The 19,138-nt window shown below is 38.5% G+C and overlaps 2 protein-coding genes across 2 annotated transcripts; one reads left to right on the top strand and one right to left on the bottom strand.

Annotated features, from left to right (window-relative positions):
* Window positions 1-6,990: 6,990 nt before the first annotated feature.
* Window positions 6,991-8,003, bottom strand: LOC6041608 (E3 SUMO-protein ligase NSE2). The gene is made up of 3 exons (XM_001850794.2): window positions 7,727-8,003; window positions 7,538-7,665; window positions 6,991-7,473 (listed from the first exon to the last, which is right to left on the bottom strand). The coding sequence occupies exons 1-3, from the start codon at window positions 7,812-7,814 to the stop codon at window positions 7,090-7,092; spliced, it is 600 nt and encodes a 199-aa protein (XP_001850846.1). The 5' UTR covers window positions 7,815-8,003; the 3' UTR covers window positions 6,991-7,089.
* Window positions 8,004-14,477: 6,474 nt separating this feature from the next.
* LOC6041607 (elongation factor 1-alpha) lies at window positions 14,478-17,449 on the top strand. Its single transcript, XM_038259338.1, has 2 exons — window positions 14,478-14,629; window positions 15,671-17,449. Exon 2 carries the CDS (start codon window positions 15,683-15,685, stop codon window positions 17,072-17,074), a length of 1,392 nt encoding a protein of 463 aa, XP_038115266.1. The 5' UTR covers window positions 14,478-14,629; window positions 15,671-15,682; the 3' UTR covers window positions 17,075-17,449.
* The last annotated feature ends 1,689 nt before the right edge of the window (window positions 17,450-19,138 follow it).

The raw sequence follows: 19,138 nt of genomic DNA, 5'->3' as shown, positions 1-19,138 counted from the left end.
CAAAATTTTAATTTTTACAATATGGGTATCAAACGATCGGGATTTTTTCATACATTTCGAATATAATAACAACATTTTTAGAAAATGCTCAAAATTTTCACAAAACCACATAATTTCGAAAAAAAAATACTCAAAATTTCCGTAGTTTTGTGAAAATTTGGAATATTTTCTAAAAATGTTGTTATTACATTCGAAATGTATGAAAAAATCCCGATCGTTTGATACCCACATTGTAAAAACGGAAATTTTGAGTATTTTTTTCGAAAATACGTAGTTTTGTGAAAATTTGGAGTATTTTCAAAAAATATTTTTATAGCATTCGAAATGTATAAAAAATCCCGATTGTTAGATACCCATATTGTAAAAATTGAAATTTTGTGTATTTTTTCGAAAAAACGTAGATTTGTGAAAATGTTGAGTATTTTCTAAAAATGTTGTTATTACATCCAAAATGTATGAAAAAACCTGATCATTTGATTCCCATATTGCAATAACAATATATTTTTGGTTTCTTTAGAGAAAAAAGTATGCATTTTCGATATACAGGAAAAATACATATTTTTGTGAAAACTTTCATGAAATAATAATTTCAATGGATAGCTGACATCATCCCGATTCCAAAACACTATAATTTTTTATGTTTTTTATGTTTATAAAAAAATCTACAACTTTTTTTGTTTTTCTTTTCCAAATCGCCATATAAAATAAATTTCCTGGTTGAATATGCAGGGTTGTTACGGAAAAGTCGAGAAAAAATCCGCGCCAGATCCGCGCCGACCCCAAACCCAATCCGCGCAAAATCCGCGCCATATAAAAAAAAATGCGACATACATAGAAGAGAGTAACATAATTTAATAATTTAATAATTTAATAAATTAATAATTTAATAATTTAATAATTTAATAATTTAATAATTTAATAATTTAATAATTTAATAATTTAATAATTGAATTATTGAATAATTTGATAATTTAATAATTTAATAAATTAATAATTTAATAATTTAATAGTTTAATAATTTAATAATTTAATAATTTAATAATTTAATAATTTAATAATTTAATAATTTAATAATTTAATAATTTAATAATTTAATAATTTAATAATTTAATAATTTAATAATTTAATAATTTAATAATTTAATAATTTAATAATTTAATAATTTAATAATTTAATAATTTAATAATTTAATAATTTAATAATTTAATAATTTAATAATTTAATAATTTAATAATTTAATAAATTAATAATTTAATAATTTAATAATTTAATAATTTAATAATTAAATAATTTAATAATTGAATAATTGAATAATTGAATAATTTAATAATTTAATAATTTAATAACTTAATAATTTAATAATTTAATAATTTAATAATTTAATAATTTAATAATTTAATAATTTAATAATTTAATAATTTAATAATTTAATAATTTAATAATTTAATAATTGAATAATTTAATAATTTAATAATTTAATAATTTAATAACTTAATAATTTAATAATTTAATAATTTAATAATTTAATAATTTAATAATTTAATAATTTAATAATTTAATAATTTAATAATTTAATAATTTAATAATTTAATAATTTAATAATTTAATAATTTAATAATTTAATAATTTAATAATTTAATAATTTAATAATTTAATAATTTAATAATTTAATAATTTAATAATTTAATAATTTAATAATTTAATAATTTAATAATTTAATAATTTAATAATTTAATAATTTAATAATTTAATAATTCGTACTTTTTTACGTTTTTTGAGTCTGTAAGTTTTGACAATTTCAAATTATGAATTCTATTTTTTTATTATTTGAATATGTAAATTCTGAAATTTCAAATGGTTGAATTCCAGATTTCTTATTTTTTAAATTTTAACATTACATTTCGCTTTTAGACGGAGATTTTAGCAGATTTCTAAGTGGATTTCGTCATGTTGTGATAATTGGGAGTAGAATCAATTCTACCTGAATCAGAGTGGTTACAGATTTTTAATTTTTTTCAATAAACAAAAAATTAAAAAATTAAATTTTTATATTAAAAAAACATAGAAAATTTACAAATTTTCATAGCTTCAAATTTTTAAAATTCTATAATTTTTTCGGATTTTGTTATTTAGATTTTGACAGATGTTTTAAAAATAATGAGTTGTAATGTTATGTTAAATTTATATAACAAATCTCAATACATTAAAAAAAATCGCTCCTTGAAGATTATTTCAAAGTTTCGTATTAAGAAAAGAAAATCAATAATTTTTAGAAGAAAATTTTCATCATTAACCACTTCTTAGAAATTGATGTTTTCGCACTCAACGAAAAAGATTGAATTTATTTAATTCCTAATAATATTTTCCTTTGTTATTTGAAAGAAATTCTATCGTTCTCAATTATTTTGTTTATCAAGATTGCTATCCGCGCGAAATCCGCGCCTGAGCAAAATTAGCCAGCAAATCCGCGCCAGATCCGCGCGATACGCGCCATCCGCGCGATCCGCGCGATCCGCGCCGTCCGTAACAACCCTGATGGTTTGAAATATGAAGCTTATTTTTTAAAACAAATATCACAAAATGTTTTGAACATGATGCCAGTTATGCTGCCTTTTAAACTTAGCATTTATTTGAATTCATAAACATTTTTTCCTTAAGTTTCATGTCATTTTATTAATTTTGTTTTGAAAACTTTTGAGACTTTCCTTTTGATACAAAATGAATAAAGTAAACTATCTATAAAAGTAGATTTTTTGTTTCCTGATTTAGCAACAAAAAAAAATTGCATAAGAGTACAGTGTTACACCAATGACCGATTCTTAGCACTTGTTTACCAAGCAGTCATTTTTTCAAGTTGAACTTTGGATGGTTCTGATGATTTTCCATGTTATCCAACTATTTGAACCACACAAAAAAAAACATATTTCCACACCAAAGTTCCTATTCTAAACATATCTGTGAGCAGAAGGTGTAAAATATACAAACGCTGGAAATTTTTAACTTTCCAACTTTTTTAAATAATTTCTCAAACTAATGGATGGAATGCAGATATTTAATCATTCTAAACGGAATTTTATAGTAAAATGATTCTTTTGTAAGCCCTCTTATTGACAAAAGTAGGCGGCGGCGTTTAATATGGCGGCTGATGGGAAAAACCACCATATATTTTTTTAAGTTCAATCAACTAGTCTAATTTGAGATCGCTGAATCCTTTGAAGTATTCGGGAAATATCATATTGAAGATGGCGGCCAAGATGGCGAACGTAAAATATTGGACATTTGTATATAGAAATGTAACAGGCAGTCAACAGGTCAAATTTAATTAATTTGGGAATGCCAATGACAAATAAATAAATAATGGAGCGGCCGTGGCTGACTGGTTACGGTGTTCGCTTTCTAAGCGAATGGTCCTGGGTTCGATTCCCATCTGCTCCCAACGAGAAAGTATAGGACATATTAATCTTGAAACACTGAACATGAACGAAAAATCAAAAGTCGCCCGAGTCGAGGTTCGATCCCCCGTCCTTTGGATTGGTAAGCAAAAATGCTAACCACTAGGCCATCACGGCTTGGCTTAGGAATACTGTTACTATCAAACTATTTACGCGCTGGGTCCTTGTCCATTTTGACAAGGGTTCGGAAGTTCTAAATAACGTTTGAACCCGATTGGTGCAAACGTTCTTCAGGGCGGGGCTTGTCGATAAAAGCTGAGGGACCTCGCGCTCGGCTAGCCAGCGTAGAAATGGGTCACCGAAGCTCGGCAGAGCTAACACCTTCCAAATGCCTATGCGAGTTATTTGTATGTATAGAATGAAGATCTAAAAAATACATGGAAACAACTCAATTTGTAAGAAGCGACCGCGTGGTCCCGTTTGGTTGGTTGCACACACACACACACACACACACACACACACACACACACAATGACAAATAAATAAATAATTACTCAGAGAATGCAATTCAATTTCCTAGCTTCGCCATATTGGTCGCCATCTTGAATTGCACATTCCCTGAGTATTTTGGAGTATTCTATGGCTCATATTTGAGTTCAGCGATCCCAAATTAGTTAAAGTTGACCCGTTGATTGCCTGTTACACATCGAATCAAATATTTTAGCTTCGCCATATTGGCCGCCATCTTGGATTGCACATTCCTTGAATACTTTGGAGTATTCTAGGAGTCATATTCGAGCTCATCGACCCCAAATTAGTTAAAGTTGAATAATCAGTAAAGATTTTCACAATTGCTTTATTTCGTGACGGGACAATGCGAGCAAAACCCTCTTTTGCAAAATATCTGCGTTGTCCCTTCACGAAAAGAAGTACCTGTCAAATTAACAAAATTTGACGAAATTGCGTGATGCAGGAAGCAAAATCTTCGTTTTTCATTTTCAAAACAACTGTAGAAAAAAGTTTTTTCAAATACTTACTAGAAGTGCAGAGTTCTTCACTTTTGTGTATAAAAATCAAAATGATCCAAGTGTACGATGTTGTCCCGTCACGCTACCTTTGTATATCACTTGGCTCAAATTTTGTGTTTTTAAATGTTTGCTGGAGTGAATCTTATTGGAAATTTAATGTACTTTCCAAATTTGTATGAATATTTATGTTAAAGGGCAACTGCCCTTGGCAACCGAAGAACTAGATCGCAGAGTGCCACGCTGGTTAACACACTGCGATCACCATTCCAAGTACTACCTCTGTCAAATAAAGACCTGTTTTTCTAGACCCCTCTGACTTTCTATCAGGTTATGGGCCCAGGGCGTGGAAATTTCTAGAAGCAGAAGAAAATTTCGTTGGTTTGCTGTTGAAGATGTCGGAGGAAAAGCTGTGGCTGTTCGACGGAACGAACTTCTCCAATTGGAAGTTCCGGATCGAAGTTCTGATAGAGAACAAGGGCCTGCTTAATTGTCTCGAGGATGCCCTGAACATCGCGGACTACGCTGAGCTGAGAACGGACACGCCGGAGCAGAAGAGCACGAGACAGCGGTTGCTAGCGGAACGGCTGGCCAGGGACCGCAGGTGCAAGAACCTTCTAATCGACCGGATTTCAGAGGATCAGCTGGAGCACGTGAAGGACAAGCGGACAGCGAAAGACATGTGGGACGCGCTGCGGGATGCTTTCGAGCGCGTTGGAATTGCCGGTAAACTGTTCCTGAAAAAGCGGTTTCAGGAGATGCGTCTGGAAGAAGGTGAGGACGTAAAGGCGTTCCTCCTTCAGTTCGAGAAGGTTCTGCGGGAGTTGAGAGCGGCCGGCGTTAAGATGGAAACGGAGGACGTCGTCTGTCAACTGCTGCTGGCGCTACCCGGATCGTTCAATGCGCTCATTACTGCGGTGGAGACGATTGAGCCGAAGGAACTCTCTCTGGAGTACGTGAAAAAGCGGGTGCTCGACGAGGAAGCAAAACGGGTCCACCGAGCCCCCCAGAGCGACGAGGAGAGCTGCTCGGGTGAATCTGCGTTTGCCGGAAGGATGCGTGCGTTCAAGTGTTTTAGATGTGGTCGTGTTGGCCACAAGAAGCCGGAATGCCCCGACGGACGGTCGGTCGGCACAACAGAACCGGAAAAGAACCAGGTGAGGTCGTCCACAAAGTCTATTCATCGGCGGGAGGTTGGAGCTGAAAAGGACGATGAAAATACCATTGCGTTTGTCGTTGCTACTGGCAACGGAGCTGGATCGTCGCAAGCTATGACCGAGAGAAAAATCGAGTGGTTTCTGGACTCTGGCGCAACGGACCACATGGTATGCGACAAGACGCTATTTGAAGATCTTCGACCTCTGTCCAGGCAAGTGCGGATTTCTGTGGCCAAGTCCGGCCAAACGCTGGTGGCGGAATCAGCCGGAGCTGTTCGAGTGAAGACGCTTGTGGATGGTCACTGGCAGTTTGCAGTGGTTAACGATGTGCTGTTCGTACCAGGTTTACAGTGCAACCTGTTTTCGGTCCGTCGACTGGAGGACAACGGGATGGCGATCAAGATTGAAAAAGGTAAGGTGTCCATCGAGAAGCAAGGCCGTGTTGTATGTTGCGGACATCGTAAGGGCCAGCTATACGAGTTGGACATCTTTCTACAAAGTGAAACCGCGCGCGCCATGATGTCGCAGAATGTTCTAGTTGACGAAGATCAGGATGACGTCTGGGAAGATGCGGTGGAGTTCCTAGAAGATACAGTTCCAGCAGCCTTGGAGAAGGAATCTGTCGCTGAGAAGGTGAATGAAATTGTGGCGTACGTCTTGACTGCAAGAATTCTCGATGACGAGTCTGAAGTGGGACTATCAACTCCGAAGCGCGGTAGCTCGTATCGACGACGGCAAAGAAGAAGATTTGCGCTTGAACTGAAGATGAAGCTGAAGACTTGAAGATGAAGCTTAGTTTCTTCGTTTGAGTGGGAGTGTTAAAGGGCAACTGCCCTTGGCAACCGAAGAACTAGATCGCAGAGTGCCACGCTGGTTAACACACTGCGATCACCATTCCAAGTACTACCTCTGTCAAATAAAGACCTGTTTTTCTAGACCCCTCTGACTTTCTATCAATTTATACCTTTTCCCACAGATTTTAAAGTTATCAGCAAAAAACTGAAAACGTACAAACGTTGTCCCGCCATGAAAGAATCGATCAATTGCAAATGTTACATCCGGGAACAGAACTGCTAAATTCTATATGTATTCTGTATTTTAAAATTTCTGAATTTCTTGTTTTTATTTTAGATTTTTTTACTGTTGAATTCCCAAATTTAAGATTTTATTTATTATTGATTTTTTTTTTGCCAGAAAATCAACAAACTTGAAGGGAAGCATGAACGTTTCAATAGTTGTTCAAAAATATTTAGACAGAGCCGAGTGGATTTTCTTCAAATTATGTATTATGTATGGAGAATTTAAGAGTACTTTTTCAAAACAACCAATGCGCCATGAGTTTCCTATGTACATAGGACCTCTTGAAAAATAAGCGAGAATTTAGTCGGTTCTTTTTTAGGCTAATAAGTAATAATGTATCCAATAAATACTTTTGTCATTTTATTTATTAAACAAGGTACAGAATTCAAGGAACGTTAAATTAATCAGTCAAACAAATCCGATTCAACTCGGCCTTCACATCTCCTGCTCGTTCTGGCGCTGAAGTCGCAACTTGTGCTGAAGCATCTTATCTTCCTGCAGGTCGCCCAAGGAGACGTACTCGTTGGCGGCGCACCCCATCACAGGGCACCGCGTCCGCGGGTTGTTCCGAATGAGCTCCTCAATCGATCGCTTCTCGTACACGTGATTGCACTTTTTGTTGCGCACCGGAATCTCCAGCGGCCGCTTCGTGATCGGATCGATGTCGCAGATTGTGTCCTCCACTTGGAGGTCATCGTCGCCGCTCGGGCCGCCCTCCTGGTCCGCTTTGAGGAACATTTTGGCCTGCCCGATAAAGTCCTTGTACCGCTTCAGTTGCTTCACGTTGGTTTTGCCGGTCGTCGTGTTGGATTGATAGCGCTGGAGTGAATTTAATATCTTAAGGTTCGGTTGAATTAATTTTGATTATTTCAAAATAGCTTACCCTGTCGAACTCTTCCAGAGTAACTTCGTTGGTCGATTCTTGGAGTGCTTTCTTGTGTGTGTTGTACTTGACCTCGATGGCCACCAGTTTTTCCGCCAACTTCGAATAGATGGCTATCTCTTGTTGCTCTAAAAAGGTTGAATGTTGACTAGACATATTAAAAAAATAAATAAATAAAAACCAGCTCACCTGGTGCCCCAAACTCGGCGGCCAACCGGATGGTGCTGTTGATACTTTCGAACACCTTCTCCAAATTGGCGCCAAACATGTCAGCCATCGTAAAGCCGTAAAGTGCAATGTGAATGTGCAAAAGAAAAATTTGCAACGCAACTAAAACAAGTAGAAGAACGTCGGCGTGCCAACAGAGAACACGTCGTGAATGGCCGTGAAATGAAATGTTGGTAAACAAATCCCGAATCCCGAACGTTTGCGCCTGCAGTAAATTTTGAACTCGGCGGCGCGAACGAAACGTCAAACGATGGAGCATGCATGAAAAACGTGACATGGTTCGATTAAAAAACGAAAAACGCAAACTTTTTAACCAAGGTGGGTGTCTTGGCTAAAGTACACTGTAAATCTGATCGGTTGACTTTTTGTTAGACGATCGGGGCCACTGTAAAATTTCAACGGAAATCAAAGGATAATTTTCGCGATGAATGACCTTGCGAAAGACCATCATTTTGTTAAAATTATTAAGTATATTAATGAAATAAACCACCGTGAAATAAATGGAAGAATCTTCATCAAACGAAAATCATTTGACCCTCATCAAGAAAAAAATCGGAAAGTTGGCCTGTTGGCTATGTTGGCTTTTCTCTCTCGCACTCAAAAGCTCGATAAACAGAAACTCAAAAAATCAACATCTTCACAATTTTTTTTTTAAATCCTATAGACATATTCAACACAAAAGCTTTGTACGACCAAAAATAGTTCAGAATGGATTTTCAAATCAATTTTGAAAAATTAACCTCGCGGTCCTTCTTGACAGCAGCTCCTACTTGACAGCTTGTTCCAAGGAAAAAATGTTGTCCTGTAAAAAAAAAATTGCATTAAAATTTAAAAAGTGATCAGAAATGGGTTTTAATCACGGTTTTAATCGTGTTTTTAACCGTTGTAATACAAATTTACATAGGGCTTTAGTACCCATTTGCTGGTGCCGTGTCACATGTTGAAAAATGATGAGTCACTTTTCGTAGATGAACAATGTTTGTAAACAAAACGAAATAAGTGAATTTAAGTGGTGCTAACGAAGAGATTCACAAAAAAATATTCGACTGATTGATTGTCTTTGAAAAGTATGGGAGCGATTTTTATTTGCGTTTTTCGTCTCTTCTCTCTTTTGCGAATGAAAAAAGTTCGCAATCGAAAAAGATTTTCGTGTGATTATTCCATTCTTGAGCAAAAGTGATGGCTGCAATATTAAAAATCTAAATAAGAAAGACAAATTAACAATATTTCATTGAAAAAAAAAAACACTGGAAAAATCCTCAGATTCTCGGTGCTGCATGAAAGATGCCATCTGGCGTCATCCATAAAGTACGTCACGCTCTAGGGGGGGAGGGGGGGTTGTCGCAAGCGTGACAAAGTGTGACAAGGGGGGGAAGGGGGGTCCGTGAGACTGTGACGTCACGCTAGACTATTTCTTGAATACTGAAAATTCAGTCTTAAAATATATTTTAAAAAAGTTGAAAAGAGTAATGTTTCATAAACTATATTCATAAAAAAACACGATACAAGGTTTTAAGAAACAGACTTTTTGATAATTGATTTAAATGTTTAAATCATATTTTGAAAAAAAAAAATCAACACGCAACCTGCAATAATTAACTTCCTCGATTGAACTCCAAATTAAAATATAATCCTACAATTATAAATCGTGCCACATGGATTTCTATCCAGATATGACATTTTGAAAATTTAATCTAGATTGTACAAAAAATCAAAATGGGGGGGGGGGTCCGACAAAGAGTGACGTACTTTTCGAGGGGGGGTCAGAGCCAGCGTGACAAAGTGGGGTGGGGGGGTTAATTTTGGCCGATTTAAGCGTGACATACTTTATGGATGACGCCGTCTTCACTTTTTGGTTTTTCATCCAGGTTTAAAAGCTGAACGAAAATCTGTGTAACTTTTTACACTGATGATCTGTGTTATAAAATGACACCATATCGAGAAATTAAACGTGAGAGTGTGTGCGTGCAACATGGAGTTAAACTTTTCGAAGTGCCATGGGAACCTTAACAGCAACTGCACAGAAAGTTTAACTCTATAGAGTTATCTACGTGCGCATGTATTGCATGTACGTACACGAAAAAGATTGAGGTTAAATTTTGTACCAGCCAGCAAAACAAATGGCGTGCTAGTGTGCGTGAGATCGGGCTTAGATAACTCTATGTTGCACACACTCTCACTTTTAATTTCTCGATTCCTTAAAAGTGCGTACTGCACTTAAAAAACAAAACAAATACGCAAACATTTTACCAAGGTCTGTGTCTCGGCTAAACTACACTGCAACCTCGATAGTTGAACAACGTATTTTCTAAGGACGGGATCGCTTTCTGCTCACGTCAGTTAAAATTTTACATAAAGAATCGCCCGGATAGACTCCACAATAGTCATAGGACCTTTTCTTCAAGAAAAATAAACTCTAGATTTGATTTGAAAATCAGTTGTCAAACTGAGGTTTACATTCAATCCACATTGCCCGACGATTTCTTACTCGTACGTTCAGAATCATTCAGTTTTCAACAAAATTCAACGAAAACTGTGTGAAATGTCACCAAATCTGCGCGAAATTCAGTCAATCCAGACATTTACCCATTTACTAATTTCTGATCAGGTTAACCGAATTCGGTTTGACAAAACTGAGTGATTTTGAACGTCCGTGTCCGTGCTGGTTCTGCCAGAATCTTGCTAGAACGGTAAACCAATTCTGCTAGAACGCTGTAAAAATAACCAGCTTAGTGGTGGCCAAAACCACTCTTTTTTAGGAGCCGCTCATTTTCGTTCGCCCATTAAAAAGAGCCGCTCTTTTGAACGGCTCTTTTTCAAAATTTTGATAAAAAGGTTGTTTTTAAGAATGGTGTGATAGGGGAAATATACCCATTTTAATCACACTAAGCCGTTCGACCAATTCTCATCACTTTTGCCGTTTTCTGCTATTAAATCAACATTTTCAGATGTTTCAACAATGGAGAGTTGCTTGCTCACTTTTATTTGAGCTATTTATTACTTTGGCACAGTCAAAAACACTTTATATAAGCTGTAATTCATGATCAAAGTGCTGATAGGCCGATAATAGAAATAGGCTGAGAAAGGGTATAGTTCCCCTATTTAAAGCTATTTCACATTGGACTTTTTTAAATCGGTTGGTTTTGATTAATTGATTGGTTTTTATTTTATAGAAAAAGCCAACAAAGTGCTGACTGAAAAAAGTGTTTTTTTTTTTTCAATGTGCGATACATATTAAGAAGAGTTACATGTCATTTGAAAACAAAATCAAAAACCAAGAAGATATAGGTCTTGGTGGTCTCTATGTCTTGGTCTTGGTGGTCTCTATGTCAAAATTTCTACAAGTTAAGCCAGGCCTGCCCAACGTCCGGCCCGTGAAGCCATTGCATCCGGGCCGCGACGGCCTTTTAAAATATTTCTATGACCGGCCCTTAAGTCTGTTCATGAAGTATTAAATAAATAAAATTATTGTCTGAATTTAAAAAAAATAAGCTTGAGATCAAATTTTAACATATTATAAGAACATTCTTCATGTTTGAATTTAGTTCTTATAATTTTTATATTGATATTTTTTAACAGAAAAATTGTGCAGGAAAACAAAATAATCCATTGCGTAAAATTGTGAAATTTACAAGGGGAAAACCACTCTGCTCATTGCCCTCGAGTAGGCTGTGCCCTAAAGTTGCCCAAACGTGCCCGAAGGTGCCCGAATGTTGCCCAAATGTGTCCTGAAGCTTCTCAAAATAAATAATTTGTGTACGATGCTTAGCAACCCTGTTACTTTGTTTACACTTTTTTGGACTGCTCTCGGTTTGTGTTGTGAATTTTTCTCGGAGATCAAACAGCTGCTCGAGGAATCATACCTCCTGCAAGCGCCACAATTCTAAGCGAAGGAAGGACCACCGAAAGCGCTTTCAGTTGAGATATCTTATTCCCCGCGATCCTGAGATTGTCGCAAGCATTCCCACATGAGGAAATCTCGCGTTGAAGCGTGTCTGTGGTGCCGATCCCAATGAAGCGCTGGTGAGATCGATTGTAAAGACAACAGGAATTTAATCAAAGCTTGAACTTTAGTGAATTAAATTATTTAAATAACTTTTGCTTAATTTTAGGGCATGTCAACGACGTGTTGGTGCCGGAGCAACAGATTTTCCGAAGGGCCAAAACTGGTTGGCGATCAGCACATTGGCATGATGGCTCACGTTGTATCCGGATTAAGTTTCAACACTACCTGAACACACCAAGATGTTTGCGTCGGAAAGTTTAACACTTCCTGTCAGGAGCTGCGAGCGTTATTCGTCGCCACTGCTCAGTTCAAGATGGTCCCGGCCTCAACGCAGGTTGCGGTACAAGGACAAGAAGCCGTTTGCCTGGTGCAGTGCAATTTGTACATTCAAAACATAATCAACAAGCTAGTTTTATTTTTATTCACACAAAACTATATTTATTTATAACGACATTCTTAAATATAATAAAGAACACATGATCAACAAATTTGCAGAACTTCGTCGCATCTCAGTGCTGGGATATTAAAATCACAAACTCTTTGTTTGTCTTTTTGGTATTCCCGTCAAACGGTTTTCCCGGGTGTTGAATTGTATAATTTTTTTTTTTTGATTCGGCACAACTTCCAGTATTTCGTCGAGGTCCTTCTTTACTGGCTATCGATTTCACTACAGTGTCGTAGTACTTTATCCCAGCACGACCGTGGTCTTGACTGATCGTCGGTCATGCAAGTGAAACCTTCCGGCAGGACGATCTGGTCGGGTTTGTTAATTTGTTGCGCTGTGTATGTTCACTGCTGGAAGGGCCAAACTGAAATACGCCAACCCAAATTAGAAAACATTGGTCTCTAAATGCTACCTTTTTATTAAACTCTGATTGATCACCTGAGCTTTTAACAATTCCTTGAATCGGAAAACATTCCGAAAAACTAAACCAATTTATTCAATCAATTTTTGAAATCTGATTGTCATGTTTGTTTCTGTTTGTTTATGTAAATGTCAAAATTTTAGTCAAAGGTGCCCGAGAGTGTGCCCTAGGGTGCCCGATGACGTGCCCGATGTTGCCCAGGAGTGCCCAGGGCTCTTTGATCGGAGTGGTTTTCCCCTTGGAAATTTATGAAAAATCTTGGATTGCTGTCTTAAAATTTACAAAAGGAGACTAAATGTTATTTCTTTAAGTTTTTTTTAAAGCATAAAAATCGAATACTGAAAATAGATCACTGGAAATATTTTTAAAATATGGAAAAATGTATCAAAAACTTCAAAAAATTACAACGATCATTGAAATTTTAATGTTTTTTTATGTAAAAAAATCAAGGTATTTAAATGCAATCGTCAAAAACAATATCTTTACAATTTTAAACAAGCAAAAATTAAAATAAGTCAAATAAACACATTTTTTAATGTAATCTTTATTTTTCATTTTAAATATCAAGATATTTGAATCATATTTGCTACACTATTTTTTTATGTATTTGCTTTAAAAGAACCGAATCATAAGCAAATTAAAAAAATGCGTTTACTTTTTCAGCTTTTATAAAATTTTAATTCCGGCCCGCCACTGCTATTTTGGGATTAATTTATATGACCAATTGGAGCCTAACATTTCAAAAGGGCGCAAATCTTTTGTAAACAATAGTGTATCCCTTTCACTCCTTTCACTCAAATGACAGTTTGCATAAGGTGTGAGAGGGATTCACTCTTGTTTACAAAAGTCTTGCACGCAAAATCCAGATAACACAGATCTGTGTAAAATTTGACACAGATCGCCCAAAACCTGGAATAAGGCTTTCTAGGCCCAGTGAAAAAAATGTAATTTTACTCAAAAATGACGAACTCCTCGTCACAGTGTCCTGATGCAAACAATGATCGAGCTGTAGCTGTCACAGCCCTGCGAAGTATGTTGGCTGACATATCGGGCAGCCAGTCAAAAAAACCAGCTAGAAGTCGCCTGACAAAAAATTTTTGCTAGAAAGAGATAGGAAACCTGATGCAAACAAACGTCCAGCTGTCATGTAAACATACTTTGAATGTGTTGGTAAATTTCTGACTAGAAAGCCTTATATAATGAAATGGCAAGCACGAATTATTTCACTTTCAATTTCAAAAACTAATTTTATGCTACAATTTGTGCGAAGTTCAAGAAATTATATTTATAAAAAAATTAAAAAAAAAATCATTAAAAGACCGGAGTTAAAAAGAACCGCGGTTCTTTTTTTTTTTGTGAGCCATGGTTCGTTCGCTCTTTGTAGTGAACCGGCTCTTTGAGCGGCTCGCTCTAGGGCTCGCTCTTTTTTTTGCCCACCTCTACGGCTCTGTAAGAACTCTGTTAGAATCCTGCTAGAACGTGGTGACTGGGTTTGACAGCAGTATTTAAATTTAATTTTAAATCTTAAATTTAACCCTTTCTGGTGTTGTGAGATCAGTGGAAAATAGCTAAATAGCTCAAAATATGTATCAAATTTAGTTGCCAACAATTCCCACTTGTACCGTAAAACGAGCGCGCATGCGCATCCCGCTCACGCCCCGTCCGCCATCCACCCAAGCCAACAGAAGCAAATCCATCGTTTGTAAAAATCGTTAAAAAATAAAACACAATCTCATGGAACACGTGTATTTTCCAAGGGGAAACCGTCAAACGACGTAACGCAACCTTTTCCGGGACGGAGTTTGCGTTCCGCACCCACACAACGAAGGCACGCGCGTTCGTACGCGAGACGGGCGTGTGTGCGTCGGGTCGCGTTTCGGGGGTAGGAGTTGGCTGCACAACCGTCGACTCGTTCACTTCTATCGGGCCTCTCGCCGGAACAAGATCCATTTGCGCATTTGTTGAGGAACTTGTACTAGTTCAGTTTTCTTTGTAAGTGGTGAAATTCAGCTAATTAGTTTTTTTTTTTTGCGAAAAGTTAACTTTTTCTTTTGTTTGGTGCAAATTTGTGAAAAAGTGCAACGCTGCTTGCTGTGGTTTTTTGGTGGAAATTCGTGCTTCGTTTTGGTGAACAAATTGCTGGTGGAAAAATGGGAATATTTTTCGGTTTTTCTTCCGGCTGGACTTGGTGACTAATTGCCGGTGAAAAGTGGCCGATTTTGGCACGTGGCACAGCTGGAACGGTTCCATGGTCGCTTCGGAACGTTTTCAAAGTGGTTCCGGCGTCGAGTCCGGTTCGGGGACCGGCCCAAGCGCTTCCATCGGATCAACACGTGGTGATTTTCGGGCCAACTTTCAAGCTGGCCTGTCCATGCGCTCCTAGCAACCCTGGGAATCACCGTGGCAACCAGTTTGAATAAAACAACGTGTCCTCGTCGGTTTTTCATCCGGATTGCGGAAATGTCTTCCTTCCTGATGGAGGAAAAATCCGTTCCAGCTGCCACCAAATATGGCCGCTCACCCTGGTGGTGTGGAAGCCGAAGCCGGTCGCCATCTTGCCGCTGGAGTTTCCCCTCACATCTCTGGAGGGGTGGAAAATTACCCTCTCCTCTTGGCATTTCAACAAGATACGCAACCAAAGCCAACTTGGATTGCAATATGGTGAAATTGCAACACTGTTTAATTTTGTGACTCATTCTGATTTCTTGAACTTTTGTTCTGGAATAAGTTCGTTAATTTGGTATTCCATGCGGTGTTTGTGGGGGGGAGGGAAAGGTGATGTGAAAGGCATCCGGTGTCACAAACACACATGCGCACGCGGACGTGGTCAGACTGGAATCGACACCACCACATGGACGCGAATTGCCACCACCACCAACACTGTTATGAAGCACGTCAGGCCACACCACACAGCTGCGTGGCACTTTGGAAGCACTGAATAAAAAAAAAATGAAGAAGACGAAGAAGAATCGCACGATGAAGATTCGCATGGGTAAATCTAATTATCTTCTTTTTTTTCTCTCTCTTTTGCAGTAATCACTCAAGATGGGTAAGGAAAAGACTCATATTAACATTGTCGTGATTGGACACGTCGATTCCGGCAAGTCGACCACCACCGGCCATCTGATCTACAAATGCGGCGGTATCGACAAGCGTACCATCGAGAAGTTCGAGAAGGAAGCCCAGGAGATGGGCAAGGGCTCCTTCAAGTACGCCTGGGTGTTGGACAAACTGAAGGCCGAGCGCGAGCGTGGTATCACCATCGATATCGCCCTGTGGAAGTTCGAGACCGCCAAGTACTACGTGACGATCATCGATGCCCCCGGACATCGTGATTTCATCAAGAACATGATCACCGGAACGTCGCAGGCCGATTGTGCCGTGCTGATCGTCGCCGCCGGTACCGGTGAGTTCGAGGCTGGTATCTCCAAGAACGGACAGACCCGTGAGCATGCCCTGCTCGCCTTCACCCTCGGTGTGAAGCAGCTGATCGTCGGTGTCAACAAGATGGACTCGACCGAGCCGCCATACAACGAGGGCCGCTTCGAGGAAATCAAGAAGGAAGTCTCGTCCTACATCAAGAAGATCGGTTACAACCCGGCTGCCGTCGCTTTCGTGCCCATCTCCGGATGGCACGGAGACAACATGCTGGAACCGTCCACCAAGATGCCGTGGTTCAAGGGATGGGCTGTCGAGCGCAAGGAAGGCAAGGCCGACGGCAAGTGCCTGATTGAGGCTCTGGATGCCATCCTGCCCCCGTCGCGTCCCACCGACAAGCCCCTGCGTCTGCCCCTGCAGGACGTCTACAAAATCGGTGGTATCGGAACGGTCCCGGTCGGTCGTGTGGAAACCGGTGTGATCAAGCCCGGTACCGTTGTGGTCTTCGCCCCGGTCAACCTGACCACTGAAGTCAAGTCCGTCGAAATGCACCACGAAGCCCTGCAGGAGGCCGTACCCGGAGACAACGTCGGCTTCAACGTCAAGAACGTGTCCGTCAAGGAACTGCGTCGTGGATACGTCGCCGGTGACTCCAAGAACGCCCCGCCCAAGGGTGCCGCCGACTTCACCGCTCAGGTCATCGTGCTGAACCACCCCGGCCAGATCTCCAACGGATACACCCCAGTGCTGGATTGCCACACCGCTCACATTGCTTGCAAGTTCAGCGAGATCAAGGAGAAGGTCGACCGTCGTTCCGGCAAGTCCACCGAGGACAACCCCAAGTCCATCAAGTCCGGTGATGCCGCCATCGTCATCCTGGTCCCATCCAAGCCGCTGTGCGTGGAATCCTTCCAGGAGTTCCCCCCGCTCGGACGTTTCGCCGTGCGTGACATGAGACAGACCGTCGCTGTCGGTGTCATCAAGGCCGTCTCCTTCAAGGATGCCGCCGGTGGCAAGGTCACCAAGGCCGCCGAAAAGGCCACCAAGGGCAAGAAATAGCCGCCAACAGCCCACATCCTTCTACCTGCTGAGCCCAACACCGCTCGCAGCAGCAGCAACAACAACAACAGCAGCAGCATCAAACAACACCCGATGTCCTCCATCTCGAGACGGCTGACCAACATCAAATCGTATCACTGCTTCCATCGAAAGGCATTCAGACGAAAAGTAAACGGGATCTTTAATTCATTCCTTTTTTTCTACCTTAGAAGAACACAACTATTAATAACAATTAATATTTAAAACGCTACTAGGTGAAACAGAACACTACACACTGTGTGAATGCAACTAGAATGGGAAAAGCGATCGCGATTTTCCACAACAAATTAACAAAATACAAAAAACATTCAACGTTTGTTTGAAGTCAAAAAAAAACGCAACTATTTTATCATTTTTCACAAGAAAAAAAAAACAAAAAGAAGACTTACGAAGGCGAGAGAGAGAGAGAGAACGGAATTTAAAGAAAAAAACTCATAATTTTAAAAGCAACCACCCTCCCGATAAGACTGTGACATTGTCTTCTCTGATGAGATTTAAGAAGGGCAATAAAAATAACCATGCAAACATTTTGGACACACCAGCCAAACAAAAACCTCCGCAAAACGTAGAAAAAAGCAAATCTCACTGCTTGCTGACAATTCCCTTCTCTCTGTCGTCGCTCGTCGTCCCTCTCCTGCCGTAATCTGCTCCGGCCACCTGGTGCGAATTTGCGAAGCCGCGTGGCACGATCAATGTGTTACTTCACGGTTGCTATGGCAAAAATGTTGCCGCGGCTCTCAGCTGATTGTCTTGGGTTCCACTTGTTGCGTGTTGCTGCCACGTTGTTTGGTCGTCAGTCTGAATGGTGTGTCTGCTCTCCTGCGTTGTGAATGGGAGGCGTTTGCAAACACGTTTTGCCTTCCTCACTGAGGTAAGGCCTGGCTGCTCTAAAAATGAACTTTTTTATTAAAAGCTCACACATTCGACTCAGAATCGAAAACTGAACAAATGTCTGTGTGTTTGTGTGTGTGTATGTATGTATGTGACCAACAAACTAGCTCATGTTTCTCGGCACTGGCTGAACCGATTTGACCCGAACCTGTTGCATTCGACTTGGTTTAGGGTCCCATAGATCGAGTTTTATACAGATTGAAGTTTCGATAAGTAGTTCAAAAGTTATGTATAAAAATGTGTTTTCACATAAATCCGGATCTCACTTGTATGTAAACTATGTCCGGATCCACCATCCGACCCATCGTTAGTTAGGTTATCAAAATACCTTTCCAACGAGTCCAAAACATTGATGATCTGGCAACCCTGTCTCGAGATTTGGCCACTTAAGTGATATTTATGTACTTTTTATTCTGGATCTTAAAAATAGATGAAATTGTTGTACAATTCCATCATATCAACAATTGTTGAAAATAATTGAGGAAGGCTCCAATCACATAGGTGGATTAAGTTAGTTTTTTGTTAAAATTTTCTTGACATTATTTTGGACAAATTTCCATTAAATTTAAGTTATTTTATATAAATAATTTTATATAAAATAACTTATTGATGACAAAGCTGAATCGAATATTTTTCAATGTTTTTGTTGACTGTATTTTAGACGTTTTCGAATAATGACAATTTGTTAAAAAAAAAACTCGATAAACTGCCGTATGATATCTAACCTATTTTCTAAACATTTTCTGTAACTGAAACATTTAAAAAATACGCCATTCTGGTATCATGTCAAAAAAATTATAGCTTTTTAGATTGTAACTTTTTCTAGAATGTTTCAATTTACAATACAATTGTGTGGAAGAAACAAAATCGAACAGAAGAAAAACGATGTTTAGATTTGTTTAAATAGAATTTTTTTATGGACAATTGTGCAAATTTTGTGTAGTTTTGCATGGACGATGATGTTGGTCAAAGCAAAAGTATTCAATACATTTTAGACCGCAAAAAAATCTTAGAAATAGTTTGTTATTTGAACATTTAATTACTTGTTTAATTTATACGAGCTTTTTTTTCAGAAAAAGAGGCACAAACATTTTCCAAAATTATCGAAGAAAGAGACATTGTAAAATATTTTCA

This window comes from Culex quinquefasciatus, chromosome 3 (assembly GCF_015732765.1).
Source record: "Culex quinquefasciatus strain JHB chromosome 3, VPISU_Cqui_1.0_pri_paternal, whole genome shotgun sequence".
NCBI lineage: Eukaryota > Metazoa > Arthropoda > Insecta > Diptera > Culicidae > Culex > Culex quinquefasciatus.
This window is presented reverse-complemented; position numbering and strand designations above follow the sequence as displayed.

Excerpts from the sequence above, each read along its gene's own strand:
- LOC6041608 (XM_001850794.2), bottom strand. The coding sequence starts at position 7,814 with ATGGCTGACATGTTTGGCGCCAATTTGGAGAAGGTGTTCGAAAGTATC. Across the intron at positions 7,666-7,726 it reads CGCCGAGTTTGGGGCACCAG|AGCAACAAGAGATAGCCATC; the intron begins GTGAGCTGGTTT and ends CAACCTTTTTAG. Across the intron at positions 7,474-7,537 it reads CTCTGGAAGAGTTCGACAGG|CGCTATCAATCCAACACGAC; the intron begins GTAAGCTATTTT and ends AATTCACTCCAG.
- LOC6041607 (XM_038259338.1), top strand. The coding sequence starts at position 15,683 with ATGGGTAAGGAAAAGACTCATATTAACATTGTCGTGATTGGACACGTC.